This window comes from Mesoplodon mirus, assembly GCF_964341445.2.
Source record: "Mesoplodon mirus genome assembly, chromosome: 10".
In the NCBI taxonomy this organism is placed as follows: Eukaryota; Metazoa; Chordata; class Mammalia; order Artiodactyla; family Ziphiidae; genus Mesoplodon; species Mesoplodon mirus.
Window position 1 is genome coordinate 16052365 of NC_138986.1, and position 22459 is coordinate 16074823.

General features: G+C 35.0%; 1 protein-coding gene across 4 annotated transcripts in view; it reads right to left on the minus strand.

Moving 5' to 3' along the window:
- The window catches only part of PCMT1 (protein-L-isoaspartate (D-aspartate) O-methyltransferase), a 47205-nt gene that overhangs the window by 14128 nt on the left and 10618 nt on the right, over nucleotides 1-22459 (minus strand). For all 4 annotated transcript variants that reach the window (XR_014295129.1, XM_082633909.1, XM_082633910.1 and 1 more), the window contains exons 2-6: nucleotides 14536-14640; nucleotides 13282-13313; nucleotides 3788-3892; nucleotides 1837-1957; nucleotides 9-94 (exon numbers count right to left, since the gene is read on the minus strand). Coding sequence is in view for 3 of the 4 variants with exons in the window: in XM_082633909.1 (XP_082490035.1) it covers nucleotides 9-94; nucleotides 1837-1957; nucleotides 3788-3892; nucleotides 13282-13313; nucleotides 14536-14640 (449 nt within the window). In the remaining variant the exon portion in view is untranslated. The remainder of the gene's footprint in view (nucleotides 1-8; nucleotides 95-1836; nucleotides 1958-3787; nucleotides 3893-13281; nucleotides 13314-14535; nucleotides 14641-22459) is intronic.

The window sequence follows — 22459 nt, forward strand, 5'->3', positions numbered from 1 at the left end:
CAACTCACTGCCTGGGGCACAACTGGGGCTGCAGCTCCTACATGAATAGCATCATAAGGGGCTTCTTCAGCATATCCCATTCTTCCATCCCCCACTGAAAGAAAAAAAAATGCTTTAAAAATCTGTTCAGATAGAACTACGCAGTGTGAAGAATTATAGGAGATTTAAAGTGGGGAAAGGATAGATTTTTAGATAAAAGATGCTGGGACAACTGGATATTCAAAGAAAAAATAGATACTTGGACCCCTACCTCATACATACACAAAAATGAACATCACAAAGATCAAAGGTCTAAATGTGAAAAGTTAAAATGATAGTGCTTCTGAGAACTACTATAAGGACATATCTTCATGATTTCAGAGTGCCTTAAACAGGATACAAAAAGCACTAGAAAAAAATTGGTAAGTCTGACTACATTAAAATTAAGAATTTCTATTTATCAAAAAAGTACAGTATGAGAGTGAAAAGGCAATTCACAGAGTGGAAGAAGAGATTGATAATATGTACAACTAGACACAGGGCTAGTCTATAGAAGTCCTACAAATCAAAGAAAAATATAAGTAACTCAATATCTGAATAGGCATTTCACAAAACAGGAAATCCAAATGGCCAAATGTATGAAATAGTGTTCAAGCTCACTGATTAATAGGAAAATACAAAATTAAAATCACAAAGATACTGCCATACATTAAGTGGGCAAAAAGAAAAATCTAATAATACCAAGTACTGGCAGAGATGTGAAGCAACAGGAACCCTGATACATTACTGTTGGGAATGTAAGTTGATTCAGTCACTTCAAAAAACAGTTTTTGCAGTATCTTTGGTCACTCTATGAACTGTAACAACACACCTACAGAAATAAGTGCTTGTATGATGAGTGTATATAAGCATCTGGACTTACGTACATTGTGAATATATCTCCAAATCAGAAACAACCCAAAATATCCATCTAGAGTAGCATTAATAAACAAATTCTGGTAATGTTCCTACAATAGAATGCTATACAGCAATAAAAATGAACTATATGCAAAAAGAAGGATGAATCTTACAGACATAATAATGAATAAAAGAAGTCATTCATCATAGAATATATACTGTATGGTTCCATTTAGCTGAAGTTCAAGAGCAAATTAAACATCGTTTATGGAAATGCAGTTAGGTAGTAAATGCATAAAAGTAATAATACCGCTAGGGAAAAGGGAGGTAGTCATGGTGAGGAAAAAGCAAGCAGAGAACTTTCCAGGTACTAATAATGTTCCATTTCTTGATCAGTGTGGTGATTAAACAGGTGTTTGTTAAGCTTCACATTTATGTTTTATGCATATTTTGATGTCTGTTATTTTTCACAATATAAAATATGCTCACATGGAAATGTGTCCATGCATACTGCTGAATGGAAAAAAGCAACCTAAAGGACAATATGTAGAATATAAGTCAATTTAAAAACCATGTGTGTGTGCAGTTTATTCATATGTACATTTATATGTCTAAAAAACTTCAGGAGGAAAAAGAGGGGCTTTCTTTTTTATCTTACACATCTCTGCACTGTTTAAATTTTTTATATTCGACACTTGTTACTTTGATACTACTTCTTAAAAAGCAATGAAGAAAGAACTCAACGTGGCACTTCCTGAAATAGTTAAGTCACGTCACCCATGGTCAAGGTAGAACCATTGTTAACATTTTAGAGTAGTTGCTTTTTCTTGCTTAGTACTTAAAAGTGAATGTTAAAAAAAAATGCAATAATTAGCTCTGAGTATTATTTAGCTTGCATGGGATTTTTCTGAAAATAAAAATTCTCCAGAGAGGAAATTTTTAAAGTTTTCTGATACTTACCAACCAGCTGCACTCTCCCTGAAGACAAAAGCATTGGATCATCCTTTCTGACATTATTTATTGAGTCGTCTACTAGCTCTTTAATGTGGTCAATTCCTATGACTTTTCCACTAGGTCCAACCTGGAAGTGAAAGAATAATTCAGTAGTTCACTGGTCTAAGTTTATTTTTCTAAAGCGGCATTAAAGTATTTCTTTATCCAAAGTCATATTCTGCAATGAGAAATCAGGACAAAAAACAGCTTAAGCCTCCAATTAGATTGTTAAACACTCAGTTTATTATAAATTATTGGGCAAATACAACGTTCTCAACTATAACACTTAAATGAATAATGATACTTCAGTAATTAAGAAGCTAGAATAAATTACAAAAACTTGTAATACTAAAAAAAATGATAGCTTTCTTCAATTTCTAAGTTTTAAATCCAGGATCTTGAAGTGGGACTTAGCTACCAATATTAAAAGGTACTTATTAGTGCAACCATTTTTATTTAAATTCCACTTAAAAGTGTGACTTTAAATATTAAAATGTTACATAAAAAATTTTTGTATAGGGACTTCTATACCTGATTCTACTGCCACATGTGGGAAATATAAAAATACATAAGGCCCCAAGTATAAATATTAATTGTAAAATAAATTTAACACAATAAAGACTCTGAAGTCAGACCACCTGTGTTCACATCTAGGTTTCACCACTTACTTACAACTATATAACCCTGACAAGTTATTCCATCAATCAGGTTCCTCAACTGAAAAATGAGGAGGAAGGGGGTACATACCTCATAAATCATGTGAGGAGTAAATAAGAGAATACAGGAAAAGCACTGAGAACACAGACTAACACATGGTAAATGTGTGAAAAACACTGATTAGTATCATTCTCAAAAAGATAACTCAGAAATCTAATGATATTTTAAAAAATGATTATGCCTCTGAAACCATAAACATGTCAAGTATAGAGAACAAGTCATTAATTAAATACCATTTCTAGTATTTAGTTACATCCCATTAGTGAGGGTTTAACTTGTACAAAACAAGTCAAACAACTGAAAAGAAATATCTGAATCCTTATTGTGTGCCTGGCACTGTTCTGGATGCTTAGGATACATCAATGAAAAAAAATCAGACAAAATTCCCACCTCTCTGGAGCTTATATTCCAGTAGTCTGACAGTTATATATGCATAGCAAGTTAAATGGATTCTAGTCCTAAAGGATCCATAAATCCTAACTTAACTAAACCATACCCTTCCAAGCTGGCCTACAGGTACAAGATTTTTCATAATCAACCCGATTTGATTATTTGAACACAGATAAACCTTTACTTCAAGGTGCTTGAGTGGGCCTCCAGACTTATACTCTGGATAGTCATTTACCAGATAAGCCTCTGATGATAAAAACCTGAAGTATAACAAAAACCACATTTTTATAAGAGCATTTTTCTTAATGTAAAAAAAGCTCTCCTTCAATCCCAATAAACCTGTAGGAGTGTTTGGAAATCAGGCTGTATTCTGTTCTGCCAGAAGAGTACTTGGAAGATTGAAGTTTGGCTACTGGTCGCCACTTTGTGATCACAGAGAAGAGCATATCGGAAAATGAAGCCAACATGTGGAGGAAAGCAAAGTCAAACCAAGAACCAAAGAGAAACCCATTGTCCATAACAACATTTGACCTTCTTCTGAATCCAGCCATACAAGAAGTCAGATATACCTCTAGACTTTTCCATTACATAAACCAAATAAATTCCCTTCAAGTTCTGCCACTTTGACTGAATGTTCTGTCACTTCAACAACAACAAAAAGAAATCCTAGGTGATACATATTCTAACTGCTATCTTAATAGAATTTAAAAAGGAACATAGAAAACCTTCGAAAACTGCTAGTGAAAAAAATACACAGCCAAATCATATAATATGCTTCTGTTGGGGCCAGAATGGTAAATAAAGCTCTTACCATACGTGCAAAACATGCAGTAAGGATTCCACTTCCAGATCCTACATCAAGAGCTTTAGCTCCTTCATGCAATTGATCAAATAGAAGTTCTAGTGCATATGCATGCTGCCAAAAGAAAACAAAGCAAGTATTCATTTTTTTTTCAAAACTCTATAAAGTATATATACCATGGCATACAAATAAAGTTGCTAACTTGTCACCAATTTTTCTACTATTGTCATCTACCAAAACAATGAAAACATAACATATTATATACTTATATCTACACAGGAATTACGTATAAGAAAATTGTTTGATTAAAATTCTTGTGTTTTAGATGAAGTGTTCAGTAATTTTAGATCTCCAGTGTGCAAATTTTTTTAATTTAATTAATTCAAAGTCAAAAGCTACAAAAAGATTTACAGTGAAAAGTCTGCATCTCACCCCTGTCCCCAGTCTCACTCCCTAAAGGCAACCAATGTTACCAGTTTCTAGTGATTTCTTCCAAACATATTCACTTTATGCACATATAAGCAAATATATATGCATTTATAAATTTATTATATCTTGAAGGAGCTTCCTTATCACTATTTAAACAGTGTGTTCACTCTTTTTTAAGGCTGAAGGGTATATTTTTGTATGAATGTATTGTAGTAATAAATATACCTGATGAGAGATATCTAAGTTAGCTTCAATCTTCTATAACAAAAGAGATAAAATAATCTTAAAAGGTGTACCTGTAAGATAATGTAATAACCTTTTTAATAATCTTATAAAGTATATCTATAGGACAAATTCCTACAAGTGGAATTAAGGGGGCCAAAGGATATATATTTTTGTTTACCGTATATATAAATGACAAATCAAATAAATTCATGTTGGTTATGCTTTGGACCAAACCAAGAAATAAAGCCTTCTCTACTTCATCCTCTTTATAAACTTACATTTTAGTGCTTTTCCAAAATATGAGGTTAGAATTAATAAATGTTATCTCAAAAGCTGTCCTTAAATGCCTGGTATATTAATTATTAAAAATCATCAGATCCAGTAGCAATAAGCACATTCACTATCAGATCTTGGTTGACAAAAATACATATCCATGAATCCATAGTGACAGTAAGTAAATACATCCTTCTATATATACATAAATGGAGAATAAGGAGAAACTGTTCTCAACTGTTTTTAAATATAGATGAAATGATGAACTTAGAAAATTGCCATTTGGCAACCATTTCAGTAATAACTGATTGAGGCAAAAATCACAAATGGATGCTAAAACTAGTGTATTATCATTTGATGAGTAACAAGATATTTACATACTCTCAAAGTGTTTGCCCCAGACACTTATTAATTACAAAAGGGAAAAGTAGTAACTTTACAATGGAGTTCAGAAGTTTCTTGGTGGAGAAACCTGATTGACACGACCTCAGTCAGATGATTAAAGTTAATATCACCAATAATGGGACACTCTGACATCACATGACATCTGCTAAAATACATCACTTCTGGGATATTCCAGGCAAAAATGCATAACTAATATCTAATCAAGAAGAAACATCAGACAAACCTAAATTGAGAGGCATTCTATAAAATAACTGGCCTATAACATTCATAAACATTTTCAAGACCATAAAAGAAAAGACTGAGGGATTGTTCCAGATTTAAAAAACAAGGCAATTGAATGAAACTCCTGATCTGCAACTTTCTTTTCCTATAAAGGACATTACTAGAACAACTGATGAAATCTAAATAAGGTCTGTAAATTGGCTAAGTGTTTAATCAATGTTAATTTCCTGATTTGGACAACTGCACTACGGTTATTTAAGTGAATGTCCTATTTTTAAAGGTAAACAGTATTCTGCCTACAAATTACTCCTAAAGAGTTCATAAAAAAGGAAATATATATATATGGGGGAAGGGAGAGAGGGAGGAGACAGAATAAATGATAAAGCAAATGAAGTAAAATGATAACATTTGGTGAATATGGGTAAAAAGTATACGGGAATCATTTGTACTGTTCTTAGAACATTTCTGTAAGTCTGAAATTATGCGAAAATTTAAAAAAAATTTTTTAATCATCAGAAACAGGTAACATTCAAAATGGAGGATAGAATGGAAACTCCCTATTCTGGAAAACTAACTTAGGTGATAAAAGCTAGAATACTGGTTACCTTGAGGATAGAGGTTGACTAGGAAAAGAGGCCTTTCTGACTGAGGGAGCCTTTTGGGGTGCAGGAAATGTTCTGTATCTTGATCTGGGTGGTGGTTACATATATGTACACACGTAAACATTCATCAAGCTGTACACTTAAGATGCGTGCACTTTATTGTGTGTATATTATAATTTAATAAAAATTTTTTGAAAATACTATTTATTCCAATCACTAAAAGTGGAAAATCAGACATTTATGTACCTCCTGATGTGATGAACAGAAGAACCATTAAGGAGTCTTCTTGAAAAGAAAAAAAAAGGAACAAGTTAAACACCACTAGGAAACATTTAACCAAGTTCAGAATATGGGAAATTCTATAGGATAAATGAACAAATTTTGTCAATTAATAAATGGCATTTTAAAAAGGGGGACTATTAAAATTAAAAGAGACTAAAAAGACTAAAAAAGACTAAAAAGATACAATGTAAGGCTCTTGTTTGGATCCTGATTTAAACAAATCAACTGTAAAAGAATTTTTTGAAACACCTGGCCAAGTTTGAACATGGACTAAATATAAGATAATACTAAGGAACATTGTTAGTCATGATATGGTATTGTAGTTGTGCTTTTAAGTCTTTCAGATTTATACTATTTAGAGGTAAAATAATATTAGGTTTGGGATTGCCTTAAAATATTTCAGCAAAAGAGAAACAATTATATAAGACAAGATTAGCAAATTTTTGGTAATTACTGAAGTTGGGTGATGGCTACTTGAGGGTTCATTATATTATTCTATTTGCATGTGTGGTGTTGAAAATTTTCCATATTAAAAAGTTAAAAAGAAAAGATGTTAAGGCTATCTTTTCTCACAATTAACATAAAAAGGGGAGAAGGCCATTAATAGATGTAGCCTCATATAATCCAAGGATTTTCAAACCATGTTCCAGAAAGTCATAAAGGTTCCACAGAACCCTTTAGGAGTTACACACAAATGTAGACCGGTGGTTGGTGTGTTTGGTAAAAGGGTAACAGAGAAATAACTAAAATTTTCAATTTTTCATATAGATTCTTTTGCAAAGAGCTTCTTGCCTAATGAATGGAAACCACTAGTACTATGAAAAAGAATCCTGGATTAAGTGTTCAAAGTACTGGATTCTACTGGTTCTGCATTTATTACCCCTTGACTTTGGAAATTATTTTTAGCTCATTGTTCCTCAGTTTCCACATCATTAAAATGGAGAGAAAAAAGTTGTTCCTATTCTGCCTTCTCCATAGCAGTACCATTGTGAACAAAAGTGATGAGGTATGAAAGTACTTTATAAATTCTAAAGGATTTACGAATAAAAGGTATAATATTCACATTAATGAAAATTCAACCATTACAGCTCAATGACCTGATGCTGCTATTAAGATACTTCGAAGTCATTTGTAAAGGTAAAATTAACAGTTAATTGATCTTTTACTTCCATTTAGTGTATTTTTGGAAAAACTCTCTCTTAGGAATCTTGCACATAACTGTCAAATAATCAGTGGCTTCCCTCTTTTGCTTGGTTAGAGAACAAGATGACTTGGTTAATCAAAAAAATCTGGTTACTACCCTCCTTTCCCTTTTCTCCTGGTATCCTGTCCCATCCATTCCCTTTCTGAACAAGTCGATCCTGAAGCCATTACGTTGGGCTGAGTAAGGTAGTTGCCCAAACCCAGGTGGCAGAGAGAGTAGCTGCAGTGTCCAGTTAGAAGTGTCAGAGCCCAAGCAGGATGAGGAGGGCGTCTGTGTTCACACAGGGAGGCAGATCCAAACAGGAGTCAGGATCCAAGCTACACGAGGAGGATTTCTGCACAACACAGTGGACCAGTGCCAGGTGTCAGACATACATGATGGAGGACGGGGTGGTGTGAGGAGGGTGGGGGGAGAAAGTGACATCAGCGGGAAATTGGTTCTATACAGTCGGATTGATCAAATAAATAAATATATCAAGGAAAAAGGAACCATGGTTTTCACTGTTAGAAGTTAAATGTGGAAAGGGAAGAGACAGGAAACCATGCATACTGATATAAGTAAATAAATAAAGAGGGAAGAGACACCTAATCTCAAAGTACCCCCTCACAAAATAATTATTAATGACAAGAGCCAAAACCAGTAACTCTACAGCAGAGAAGGCTGGCCGACACCACCTTAATCAAGTGAACAACATCAGTAATGGGACAAATCAAAACTGTATTGTGACACCACGTAATGAAAACCCGGCATCACGTCTGTGATCTTCCCACCAAAGAGGCATAACCTGAATGGAATCATGAGGAAACGCTAGACAACCCAAACTGAAGGACATCAACAAAATAACTGGCCTGACTTCTTCAAAAGAGTCAAGGCCATGAAAGTCAAAGAAAGGCTGAGGATCTGGTTCAGATCGAAGGAGACTAAAAGCGCAGTGATTCAGCACTGGATCCTTCTGCTATCAAGGACATCATAGGGACAACGGGAAAAAGTGAAAAGGAGTTTGAAGATTAGATGGTAGTCATGTGTCAGTGTTCATGTCCTGGTTTTGATGGTTATGTTGTGGCTGTATAGCAGAATGTCCTTTGTAGGAAATAAAGTACACCCTGAAGTATTCAAGAGTGATGGGGCATCATTTCAGCAACTTACTCTCAAAAGGAGTAAAGAAAGGTCCTTGACAGTGTACTTGCAACTTTCCCATAAGTTTGAGATTGTTTCAAAGATTTTAAAAATATCTGACTAACCTTATCTTTCTTTGATGCTTCAAAATGATACAGTGGAATACTAGCTCTGAACCATCATTATGAACATCAACCAGTGGAACAAGAAAGTGTTAGCTAATGAGGTTTCTATGAGACACGTTGGATTAACTTTTACTGAGGAAACTACTGGGGACATTTTATTTAGTCAAAGCTATTGTTCTTAGACAAGAGGCTTAGCCCGAAGAATGGAGTCTCTAATAAGAGAGAGTTCGTGAACTTTTTTCAGGAAGAAGATTTCATCGGATTTTTTTCAATGATCAGTATCCCCTGAAAGTTTAATAATTTCCATTAATAAAATAACAAGTATCATATTTGTATGAAGTAATCAAAGAAACAAAATAACTCCTATAACACCTGGGCTTTCCTGAGTCCCAAACTGAAAGGACTAGAAGGGACTTCTGTAAGGGGCCAATCCCTCATCTATAGGCAGTACTGTCCCAACTTAATTCCAAAAGAAACTCAGGAATTTTTTTTCAGTACTACATTTGCATGAGATTTGTTTTTTTTAAGAGGGGTATGCTAAGTTATTATTAAAGTCCCATTCAGATTTAAAATGTCAAGGCCTTCAATCACAATTATTAGCTTTTTTACATGCTTTTATCACTATAGCTAATATTCTTCTGGATAATCCAGGCTCATTTCTAAATCTAAAAATTAAGTTTTTTAAAAGTTCATTTTTATAATTATGAAAAATTTCAAACCCACAGAAAATACAATGAACATCCTTTTCTCCTCATATAGTCACCAACTATTTATATTGTGCCATACTATTTTACCAAACCATCTGAAAATATGCTGTGGACATCATAATACTACACTCCTAAATACTTCAGCATGTATCTGCCAAAAAAAAACAAACTAGGACATCTTCCTTTGCAACCACATCACCATTACCACACTCAAGAAACTCATTAATTTAGTATCATCCAACATAAACACCACACTCAAATTTCCTCAATTGTCTCCCAAATCTCCTTTACAGCTGTTCCCCCCACTAATCCATTCAAAGTTCATGCAGTGCATGTGCCAATCTAGAATATTCTCCCCCAACTCTGTTCCATCCACCACTTTCCTTTGTCTCTCAGAACACTGACTCCTTTTAAAAGACCTGTCCAGTTGTCCTACATAATACCACAAACATTCTAGATGTGTCCATTTCCTCACGGTTAGATTTAGATCAAAGAACTTGAGCAAGAACACCACACAGGGCTTGCAGGGCACCTCCTTTGCATCACATCAGGATGCACGTAACACTGGACCATCTCACTACTGGACTGGCCAAGCTCAACCACTCAGTAAATGTGGTAACCACTAGATCACTCTATTTTCAAGGCATATTTTTCTCTTTGTAATTAACAAGTAATATGTCGAATAATAATTTGAGACTACATGGATATTTCTGTTCCCCAACAACTTTCCTCTTAATGGTTTTAGATTAATTGATGATCTTTGCCTAATTCAATTATTACACTGATAATTACAAAGAACTGATTTTTAAAATTCTATTCTTTCTACACATAACTGGTATTCTTCTGTTTTTCATTTTTTTCCCCATCTTGCTATTTTATTTTTAAATCCCTATGACTCAAAGATTTTTGTTTCTGAATTCCCTGTGCTATAATCCATTATCTTCACTATCTACCATTTTTTGATTCTCAACTTGTCTCCAATTCGGCTTCTGGGAGTCTCTTTAAACCTGCTCCTGTGTCCTCCTGACATTACCCCATTAGCCTCTGAGGACTTCTTCACTTTCTGGAGTTTAGTCACTTTTCCATGAAGCTCTAGTCTCTTTTAGCAAGAAATGGAATTTGGGGTTCAATATCTGGATGCTAATTATGTTCACTGCTACCAGGGTGCCACTTCACATTTTTCTGTAAGTAAGACTTTGGAAAATATTCCAGGGTTGTAGTTACTTCCAAACCTGTGACTTTGAGGTTCATTAAATGCAGATACAGAAATGGTCAATAAGCACATGAAAAGATGCTCAACATCATTATCACTGGGGAAATGTAAATCAAAACCACAATGAGATATCACTTCATAGCTACCAGGATGGATAAAATAAATAAAACATACAATAACAAGTGTTGAGAAGGAAGTGGAGAAATTGGAAACCTCACACATTGCTGGCGGGGTTGTACAATGGTGCAGCCACTCTGGAAAATAGTTCGGCGGTTCCTCAGAATGTTAAACACAGAATTACCATATGACCCAGCAGATTCCACTCCCAAGTATATACCCAAGAGAACTGGAAGCATATGCACACAAAAACCTGTAAACTAATGTTCATAATAGCATTTTCATAGTAGCTAGAAAGTGGGAGGAACCCAGATATCCATCAACTGATGAATGAGTAAACAAAATGTGGTATATCCATACAATGTAATATTATTGGGCAATAAAAAGAAATGAAATACTGAAGCATGCTACAACATAGATAAACCTTGAAAATATTGTGCAGAATATAAAAAGCAGTGATAAAAGGCCACATATTGTATTATTCCATTTATATGAAATGTCTAGAATGACATAGAAACAAAAAGCAGGTTAGTAGTTGCCAGGACCTGAAGAATGAGGGATGGGAACTGACTGCTAAGCAGGTATAGGGGTCCTTTCTGAGGTGATGAAAATGTTGTGAATTGAGATAGTAGTAATGTTTGGACAACTCTGAGCAGACTAAAAACCGCAGAACTGTATACTAAAAAAGGATAAATTATATCTTAATAAAGCTATTATTTTTGTTTAAAAATGCACCATTTTCCGTGGAGTTGGTGCCACGTCTCATTTGGTAGTGAACTGGACACTCAGCACCACACTTCAGAGAAAAGAAAAATTTCATGCAGTATTTCCCATTTATCTGAAAAATACCCTTCCAGGCAATTTCCCAAACATGTTGAGTACCAATTCTCAAAAATAACTTTTATAATTAAACGAATACTTCTATATACATTTTTCTTTTTAAGTAGCACTTCAAACCATATTCAGGGATCTTAAGACTACAATTTTTTTGTTAATCATTAATTTCTTTGAATAGGTAATGCGTACAAAAAACATTCCTACTCTATAACTAAAAGAAAAACTCTAAATACTCTTCTGCACTCTACTTTTATGGTGTTTCTTGAAGATCTTGCCATATTCGTATTTACAGAACTTTATTCATTTCACTTCACAGTATTTCACTGTATGGATCCACTATAATTTATTAACCATCCACTATTAGTGGACTATTAGTGATTACTGTTATTTTTTTGTTATTATAAATAAAGTGCCAATAAATATCCTCAGTTATTTTGTACTTGTGCAAATATTTTATGGGATAAATATCTTGAAATAAAACTGGAGAGTCTAAGGTATATTCATCTCACATGTTTTAGCTATTGCCAAATTGCCTTCCAAAAACACTATCAATTTACTTTCCCAAGCAAAAAAATACTTTGTCAGTTTCCCTTTTCTAATACAAAGTAATAAACTTTTAATTTCTGATGATAGGAGAAAAATGGTACTTTATTGTAGTGCTAATTTGCAATTCACTAAATATAAGTGAAGATGACGTCTTTTCATTTGTTTAAATGGCAATGTCATTTGTATTTCTTTTTCTATGAACTACATTCTTGTACTTTACCCACTTCCTTTTGGGCTTAGTAGTATTTTACTTCTTAATATATAGGATACACACATACACATGTGTATATATGTATTCCATATATGTAAATATATGGAGATTTGCCCTATACTGTCATATGTATTTCAAATATTTCCCTCAGTTTTTCCTCTTTTGATTTTGTTTATATTTTCCATCTACAGAAATCTAAGATTTTAATGTTTCAAAATATTGAATATATCAGGTTTTTTAATGGCTTCTAGGTCTTTTGTTATGTTTAAAAAGTCATTTTTATTAAATATTTATAAATACATTGCCTATTTTTTCTTCTAGTAAAATTATTAGTTCACTATGAATATACGTGCAGAGTTTATTTTGGTATAAAGAAGGCTTTAAGTTTAAATAAGAGCTTCTCAAACCCCAAATACTTGCAGAGAATCAGAAAAGCTATTGTTCTTTTCACCAAAACCCAACAGAGTACTGATTCAAATAACTGATATTTAAAACCCAAGAAAATTCGCAACAGATTAAAAGTGCTAAGTAACTTAAAACGGGTCCTTCTCAGAGTTATACAGCTTCATAACTGCTATACGTGACCAGTCCCTAATGAATTATCCAAATAAAATATGAAACATTATTCAACTTGAGATTTCTTTAATATGTCTATTATATTTTTAAAATATTCTCTCCCTTAATTAACTCACCTCTAAGTAAATAACCTTTTATATCCAATTTTTTTATATCCAATTTTTACATGATTAGATACTAATGACAACCACCAAAAACTTTAATGAGTTTCTACCAAAAAGAGTTCCTTCTACACATCTTGTATTAAGAATAAGATTATTCTTATTAAGTCATTACCAATTTACATAATTCATAGATGATAAAACTGATATAATTAAAAGTTTAAAATGTTCTTTAAACCGTTTTTACTGAAGAAAGCACTCTTAGAGGAAAAATGTGATCCATTTGTACCCAAATGACCAAAGTTAACTTACCATGTGTGGAGCACTGATTGTTGCTTGGAACCCTGCAAAAGAAGAAGAGAACTACTGATACATTCAGCTGTAAAAACATACGAAATACTCCATGTAGTTCCTTTTCTAACATCCATAGGTTGTTTTTCATAATAATTATTTTCACTTTTATGATCTCAAGAAGTAAAACTTGTATTTTGTACTTTACAGTACTGTCATGCACAGTTAAAATCAGAAAATATAATCATGCCAAAGGCTAGCATGCTCAGTACAACAGTCCCACTACTTCCAAAAATTTCTTCTCCCATATAGTTAGTTAAGGAAGAATTTCATTAAGTTGAGTTGATAAATTTATGATGTTTTTTTCTTTAGATTTATAAAAAGAAAATAAGCTTCCATATATCACAGAGTATGCAAAATCCTTGCAAAATTAAGTTGCTTCATATTTTTGGCACCTTAAAAAAAAACAGAACTGGCAATCAGAGTAGCTTAAGAGACTAATAAGCTACTTCAATTTACTCTTTACCCTATCAACTAATGTTAATTAAAACAATCTTTTCTCCATTTTTAGCTTTTAGTTTTTTCTTCCAGTGTTGCTTTCTCAAAACTTATTTACCTGCTTCTGCGTCTGAAGCAATTTTCACTGAGCGGTGGTAGCAGGTGCCTTCGGGGTTCAGAAGCTCCCCAGGATCTTCTCTGCTGACTGTTAAAGTGCTTCAAAAGAAGGCAGCACGGCAGCTGGCCCACAGAATCCTGAGGCACTTCTAAGCCTCAAAGGCGCCCACTGCCAAGGCTCAGCAGTTCAGCAAAACCTGCTTCAGGAGAAGGAGTTAAATATGGAACTTTCTAAAAACAAGCACAAACCAAAAAATTCAGGGCAAGTGAAGCAGAGAAGTCAGTAATAACTTAGTTACACGTTCCCTTTAATACTGATTTTTAAAATTGATGCTAATGCAAAAACCAACCTCAGTCAACACTGAAGACCCTAAAGAAAACTCAGCACATAGCTTAAACTGTAAGTTTTCATTTAAAGTATGTTTTAAGAATATTTTTATAGAATTCTTATATGTATTGTTTAAGAAAATAGAAAAGACACTTCATATATTACATCATTTTATTAAACTGGGTAAGTTTGGGATTATGAAACTTACTAAGGCATAAAACTCAAATTAGCAAGGTACTAGATACACATCTGGGTCCCAGCCTATTTTTACTTACATAGATTACAGAGTAAATGAGTAAAATTTGTGACGTTTTCAGAAATCCAAAGCTTACCTATTGATTGTGGAGAATCCATATAAGGGTTACATTTTGCATAGTGAGAGCGGTCTGTGGCCAGCATTACTTCAAATACTTTATCTGTCTTGATGATTCCATTTTCTGAAATGAATGAAGCAATATTTTAAGCTGGAAGTGGCATGATCAGACATTTTAGAATAATTATTCTGGCTACGCTGTAGAGACTAGATTGGAAGAGAGCAAAATTGAAAGTTGTTGCAATGGCTCAGGTAATCACAACCTGGTCTTTAATAATGAAAGTAAGGATGAAGAAGAGTAGAGGATTTGAGTTATATTTAGTAGGTAATGTATACCTGACTGACTAGATTTGGAGGTGGGAGGGGGTAATGGTTGAAATGTTGATGTCATATACTGATTTGCGAAATCGTAGACAAGGATCAGAGCTAAGGAAAAAAAGGACAAGTTATTTATTCAGTTAGGAGCAATGGACCATACACATGGAGATATATAGCGGTCAGTTGGACAAATGGATCTGGGGCGCAGGAGAAAAACCTACAACAGAGATATAAATTACTAGTTGTATAGATGACAACTAAAGCAATGGAAGTGAACTAAAGTGGCCAGGTAAGAATACACAAAAGTGTACATTTAGGAGAAATGCAAAGGAAGTAGAGCCTTCAAAGATTACGACAAGGAGCAGACACAGAGGTAGATGAAAATCAAGCAGATATACTGTTACAGAGCCCAAGAGAAACAAATTTTTCAAGAAGGAAAGCAAGGTCAATATGGTCTTCCCTCAGTGTCCATAGGGGGTTGGTTCCAGAACCCCAGCAGATACCAAAATATGTGGATGCTCAAGTATCTTATATAAAGTTGCATAGTTTTTGCATATAACCTACGCATCTCCTCCCATATACTTTAAATCATGGTTAGACTACTTATAACACCTAATACAAGGTAAATGCTATGTAAATAGTTGCCAAACATGCGGCAAATTCAAATTTTGCTTTTTGAAATGTTATGGAACTTTTTTTTTCTTCAAATATTTTCAATACACAGTGGGTTGAATCCATGGAGATAGAATCCATGGGTATAGAAGTCTGACTGTATATATTTGCTCCCTCAACTATCAATTCTTTAAGATTACATATAATATGTTAAACTTCAATAACCCTTATTAACCATGCACACAGTAATTATTCAATAAAGGCCTTATTAACTCACTCAGTAAGTTTACTGTCTGTCTAATACATACTTGACACAGTGCTACATACTTAGGGTGATAATAAACAAAATAGCATAGTTCTTGTCCTTACAGCTCTAAAGTCTGTAAGATTAAATGTATCAACTTGACTTTAACAATCCAGAAAGAAATTTTTTTAATCAAAACATGCTTTGCTTAATTTGGCTACACTATGAACAACTTTTTTTTTCAGATTTCTTTTTTTTAAATTGAGGTATAATTGACATACAACATTATATTAGTTTCAGGTATACAACATAATGATTCAATATTTGTATATGTTAGAAAATGATGACCACAATAAGTTAACATCTATTACCATACAGTTACAGATTTTTTCTTGTGCTGAGAATTTTTAAGATGTACTCTCTCAGTAACCTTCACATATGCAACAGAGTATCATTAACTATAGTCACCATACTGTACATCCCCATGACATTTATTTTACAACTAGAAGTTTGTATCTTTTGACCACCTTCACCCATTTTGCACCCCACCTGCCTCTAGCAGCCACTAATCTGTTCTCTGTATCTATGAGCTTGGTTTTTTGTTTACTTTTTTAGATTCCACATGTAAGTCAGATCATACAGTATTTGTCTTTCTCTGTCTGACTTACTTCCTTTCGCATAATAGCCTCACGGTCCATCCATGTTACAAATGACAAGATTTCATTCTTTCTTATGGATGAATAATACTCCATTGTATATATACATCACAGCATCAATATCTATTCATCCATGGATGGACATTTAGGTTGTTTCCATATCTTAGCTATAGTAAATGATACTGCAATGAACATGGGGGTGCATATATCTTTTCAAATCAGTGTTTTTGTTTTCTTTGGATAAATACGCAGAAGTGGAATTGCTGGATCATATGGTAGCTGTATTTTTAATTTTTTGAGGAACCTCCATACACAGTTTTCTGTAGTGGCTGCAACAATTTATTTTCCCACCAGTAGTGCACCAGGGTTCCCTTTTCTTCATAATCTGGTAAACACTTGTTATTTCTTGTCTTTTTAAGAAAAGCCATTTTAGCAGGTATGAGCTGACAGTACCTCATTGTGGTTTATGATTTGCATTTCCCTGATGATTAATGATGTTGAGCATCTTTTCATGTACCTGTTGGCATTCTGTATGTCTTCTTTGGAAAAATGTCTATTTAGATCCTCTTCCCATTTATTTAATGGGATTGTTTGATCTTTTTTGCTATTGAGCTGTATATACTTGGGATATTAACCCTTTATCAAATATATGATTTGCAAATATCTTCTCCCATTCAGTAGGTTGCCACAGCTATTTTAAAATGAGACTTAAGCATCATGAGAAGTTTAAAATATTTATGCAAATGAATTTAATGTATTCATCAACTGTGGAGCCTCCAGGTTCTAGAGGGTAATGGTGCCCACCAGAATCTGAATTTCTCCACATAGCCATTCAAAAAACACCTAAACCTAAGATCAAGAAGGGGCATAAACAAAACCACACATGACCCTTGCCTTCACATTACTAGGAGGTAGAGAATATCCAGACTTCATATTACTTATGAGTAGAAAAATAAACAACACATTCCAACAAAGCTTCTGCTATTGCTGCAAGCCTGTGGGTATAAAAAGCAAAGGTAGGGACTGAAGTTTAAAAGGCTAAGTAGAAGGAAGTAGGGAATGCAGATGAAGCAAAGACAAAATTATTCCCAGAAAGAGAAACTACAACACTAAGTACTAAAGTAGTGAACACAGGTCTGGGACTTAGAAGTTCACTGTACTGGCTACAAGGAAGGAACTTAAACATCAGTAGGTTAACAAAGGTCCCAATACCATTCAATGGCGAAAGAACAGTCTTTTTCAACAAATGGTGCTGAGACAACGGGATAGTCCATGAAAAGAATAAAGTTCAATCTTTACCTCATATCAAATATAAAAATTAACTCAAAATGGATCAAAGATCTAAACATAGAACTAAAATAATAAAAATCATAGAAGAAAATACTGGGGTAAGTCTTCATGACCTTGGATTTGGCAGTGGATCCTTAGATATGACACCAAAAGCATGAGCAGTAAGAGAAAATAAAGGATAAATTGAATTTCATCAAAATTAAACATTTTTGTGCTTCAAAGGACATTATCAAGAAAGAGGTAACTCACAAAACGAGAGAAAAATAATATGTAAATCATACAACTGAAAAAGGACTTTTATCTAGAATATATAAAGAATTCTTATATTTCAATGTAAAAGGACAAATAACTCAATATTAAAATGTGCAAACCATCTGAACAGACATTTCTCCAAAGAAGATATACAAATAGCCAATAAGCACATAAAAAGATGCTGGACAGCATTAGTCATCAGGGAAATGCAAATTAAAACCACAATGAGATACCATTTCATACCCACTAGGATGGCTATAATCAAACTGTCAGATAATAACAAGTGTTGCAAAAATGTGAAGAAATCAGACCCTTATGCATTGCAAGTAGGAATGTAAAATGGTGCAGCCACTTTGAAAAACAGCCTGGCAGTTCCTCAAATGGTTAAACAGAGAATTACCATAGGACCTAGCAATTCTACTCATATGTGTATACCCAAGAGAAGTGAAAACGTATGTCTATACAAAAACTTGTACACAAATGTTCACAGCAGCATTATTCATAATAAAAGTGGAAACAACCTAAATGTCCATCAACTGATGAACAGATAAACAAAATGTGGTATATATCCATACAATGGAATATTATTAGGTCATAAAAAAGAATGAAGTACTGATTCATTCATCCCATTATGTAGATGAACCTTGAAAACATTATGCTAAGTGAAAAAACTCAGTCACAAAAGATTGCATATTGTATGATTCTATTTAATGAAATTTCCAGAATAGGCAAATCTATAGAGAAAGAAAACAGATTAGTGGTTGCTTATGGTTGGGGGAATAGGAGGGCAAAACAGGGTATCTTTTTGAGGTGATGAAAATATTCGATGACCATGGTAGCGGTTGCACATATCTGTAAATATATCCAAAACCACAGAATTTTACAATCTAAACCAGTGAATTATATAGTATGGAACTGTACTTTGGTAAAGCTATTTAAAAAAAAAAATTTAGTGGGACCAGGGGTGGCAAACACAAGAAGCAACGCTTCAGGGGGAGAATCATACAGGCCGGGAAAGGATGGTGCCTCTTGATATAGCAATGAAGGGAAGAAGGAAGAAAATGAAGGATCCTACAGAAACAGAAGAGCAACAAGATATGCCAACTCCCCCCCTTCTCACCACTATTACCAATATCATTATCCATTAAAGAAACTGCAAGTCACTATACTGACAGAAGCGCTCTTGAACTGTGTCCACAAAATGCCTAAAAATAGGAAAAAGAAAAACAAATAAACAAAAGTGTAAAAAGAAAACAATACGCAGGGCTTCCTGGTGGCACAGTGGTTAGAAATCCACCTGCCGACAGGAATAAAGACACAGATGTAGAGAATGGACTTGAGGACACATCAGGGGTGGGAAGGGTAAACTGGGATGAAGTGAGAGAGGGGCATGGACATATATACACTACCAAATGTAAAATAGATAGCTAGTGGGAAGCAGCCGCATAGCACAGGGAGATCAGCTCGGTGCTTTGAGACCACCTAGAGGGGTGGGATAAGCAGGGTGGGAGGGAGACGCAAGAGGGAGGGAATATGGGAATATACGTAAGCATATAGCTGATTCACTTTGTTATACAGCAGAAACTAACAGAACATTGTAAAGCAATTATACTCCAATAAAGATGTTAAAGGAAAAAAGAAAAAAAACGTGAACTACCTTTATAGGCTAGAGATTAAAGCAAAATGACCGTTTAAAAAAAAAAAAAGAATCCACCTGCCAACGCAGGAGACACAGGTTCCAGCCCTGGTCCGGGAAGATCCCACATGCCGCAGAGCAACTAAACCTGTGCGCCACAACTACCGAGCCTGCGCTTTAGAGCCTGCGAGCCACAACTACTGAAGCCCATAAGCCACAGCTACTGAAGCCTATGTGCGCCACAACTACCAAAGTCCGCACGCCCTACAGCCTGTGCTCCGCAACGAGAAGCCACCGCAGTGAGAAGCCCTCGCACCACAACGAAGAGTAGCCCCTGCTCGCTGCAACTAGAGAAAGCCCGCGCACAGCAACGAAGACCCAACGCAGCCAAAAATAAATAAATTAATTAGTTAATTAATTCAAAAGAAAAGAACACTGTGAAGAAGGGAATAAACTTAAAAAAAAAAAAAGAAACCAATATACAAATCAAAACATTTCAGCTGGGGGCGTCCAGTGGTTAGGACTTGGTGCTTTCACTGCAGGGGGCCTGGGTTCGATCCCTGATCGGGGAACTAAGATCCCACAAGCCGTGAGGCATGGCCAAAAATAAAAAAATAGAAAACTATCAGACTAAAACAAGGGAAAAAATGTCAAGTCTCAAGGCCAAAAAAATCAAATTATCTAATAAGAGTTTAAAAAAAGGCAACCATTAGCTTTCTTAAGAGTAACGTTCAAAGCAAAGCAAGAATGAAGCAGCAGCATTTTCAAGAAATTCAAGGAAAGAAAGTGCAAGTTAACAATTAAAAAGGAGCAAACTATTGATATACCCAACAACATGAACAAATCTCAAGAGCATTAATCTCAGTGAAAGAAGCCAGGAGATTTTATACTATATGAGTCCATCTGATATTAAATTCCCGAAAAGTCAAAACCATAGTGTCAGAAGGCCAATCTGCAGTTGCTAGGAGTCAGGGGTGAAAGGAGGAGATTAATTGCAAAGGGGCACGAGAAAACTTTGTGGGTGAAAGAAATGTCCTATATCAGAGATCAGCAAACTTCTGTTAAGATCCAAACAGTAAATACTTTAGGCTTTGCAGGCCGTATAGTCTCTGTGGCAACTATGCGACTCTGCCATTGAAGTGCAAGAACAGCCACACACAAGACATAAATGAATGGGTGTGGCTATGTTCAAACAGATCTTTATTTCTAAAAACAGGCAGCAGGCCAGATTTGGCCTGTGGGATGTAGTTTGCTCACCCCTGTTTTACCTCATTAGGGTGGTGGTTACACACCTATATTTGTCAAAATTTTCAAATCATACTCCTAAAATTGGTGCGTTTTTACATAAATTTTATCTCAATAAAGCTGATTTTTTTAAAGTGTAAGCCAAGGATTTTATATGCAGCCAAAACTATTCTTCAAATATCAAGGTTATAGGAAAAAAAGTCTTGAATGTGCAAAAACTCAGGGAATGCTGTACACACAAGCCCTTCCTAAGGAATCTTGTAGAAGATATGCTTCATCTAACCAAGAGATTACTAGGGATACATCAGAAAAGGACACATATCCAATTTTAGAGCAAAGGCTAAAATTAAAAGGGTGGGGCTTCCCTGGTGGCACAGTGGTTGAGAGTCCACCTGCCGATGCAGGGGACATGGGTTCGTGCCTCGGTCCGGGAAGATCCCACATGCCGCGGAGCGGCTGGGGCCGTGAGCCATGGCCTCTGAGCCTGCGCGTCCGGAGCCTGTGCTCCGCAACGAGAGAGGCCACAACGGTGAGAGGCCCGCGTACCGCAAAAAAAAAAAAAGGGTGGATTGGTCTGCCTTTAGCAAGAATCCTGTCAACTTATTTTAGCCAGAATCTCCCATTACCCCTGATGTTTCCTCTTAGTAATTTTCCACCCACTGATGCCCACCCTGCTCCTAGGCTATAAATCCCCACTTGTTCATGCTGTATTGGGAACTGAGCCCAGTTTTATACTGAAGTCTCTTTTCCCCTATTGCAATAGTTTCTGAATAAAATCTGGTTTTAACTCTTTTTAAATTATTGTATACTATTTTTTAAATAGTTAATAGTTTTTTAAACTATTTTTTTTTAAAAACTAAAAGGGTAAAGACAACAATGGAATAATAATACTTAAACATTATTTGTTCTGACAAAATAGAAAGAAGGCAACTAAAAACAACGGGAAGAGAAAAAAAGGGGAAAGTAGAATTAGATCATTGAGTCATATAGGTGACAGGAGGAATCAAAGGATACCACTTAATACTGACTGACCAGACAGTAAATAGTTAAGAAAAGGTGGTCTAAGGACACTATAAAAGGCATAAATACAGACTCTCCAAATAACAAAAGAATGTTTTAAAAAATCAGCAAACAAGGCACACCAACTAGAGAAACACTTAAATACTCACAGACTAGGTTATATTAATAAATCATCCGTCTATTTGAAAATATTATAAACTTTGGATTAATTAACCCAAATAGAAAGCACTGTTTTCTACACAAATAAGCTTAGGTAAGCTACCTGTAAAGGTCATTAAAATAAAACAGTGAAAGCATTTTTTAAAAAGTTTTAAAAGCAGCGTAATAAGAGAGATATCGGACTTCCCTGGTGGCGCAGTGGTTAAGAATCCGCCTGCCAATGCAGGGGACACGGGTTCGATCCCTGGTCCAGGAGGATCCCACATGCCGCAGAGCAACTAAGCCCGTGCACCACAACTACTGAGCTTGTGCTCTAGAGCCTGTGAGCCACAACTACTGAGCCTGCGTGCCACAACTACTGAAGCCCGCCTAGAGCCCGTGCTCTGCAACAAGAGAAGCCACTACAATGAGAAGCCTGCGCCCCACAACGAAGAGCAGCCCCCGCTCACTGCAACTAGAGAAAGCCCGCGCGCAGCAACCAAGACCCAACACAGCCAAAAAATAAATAAAT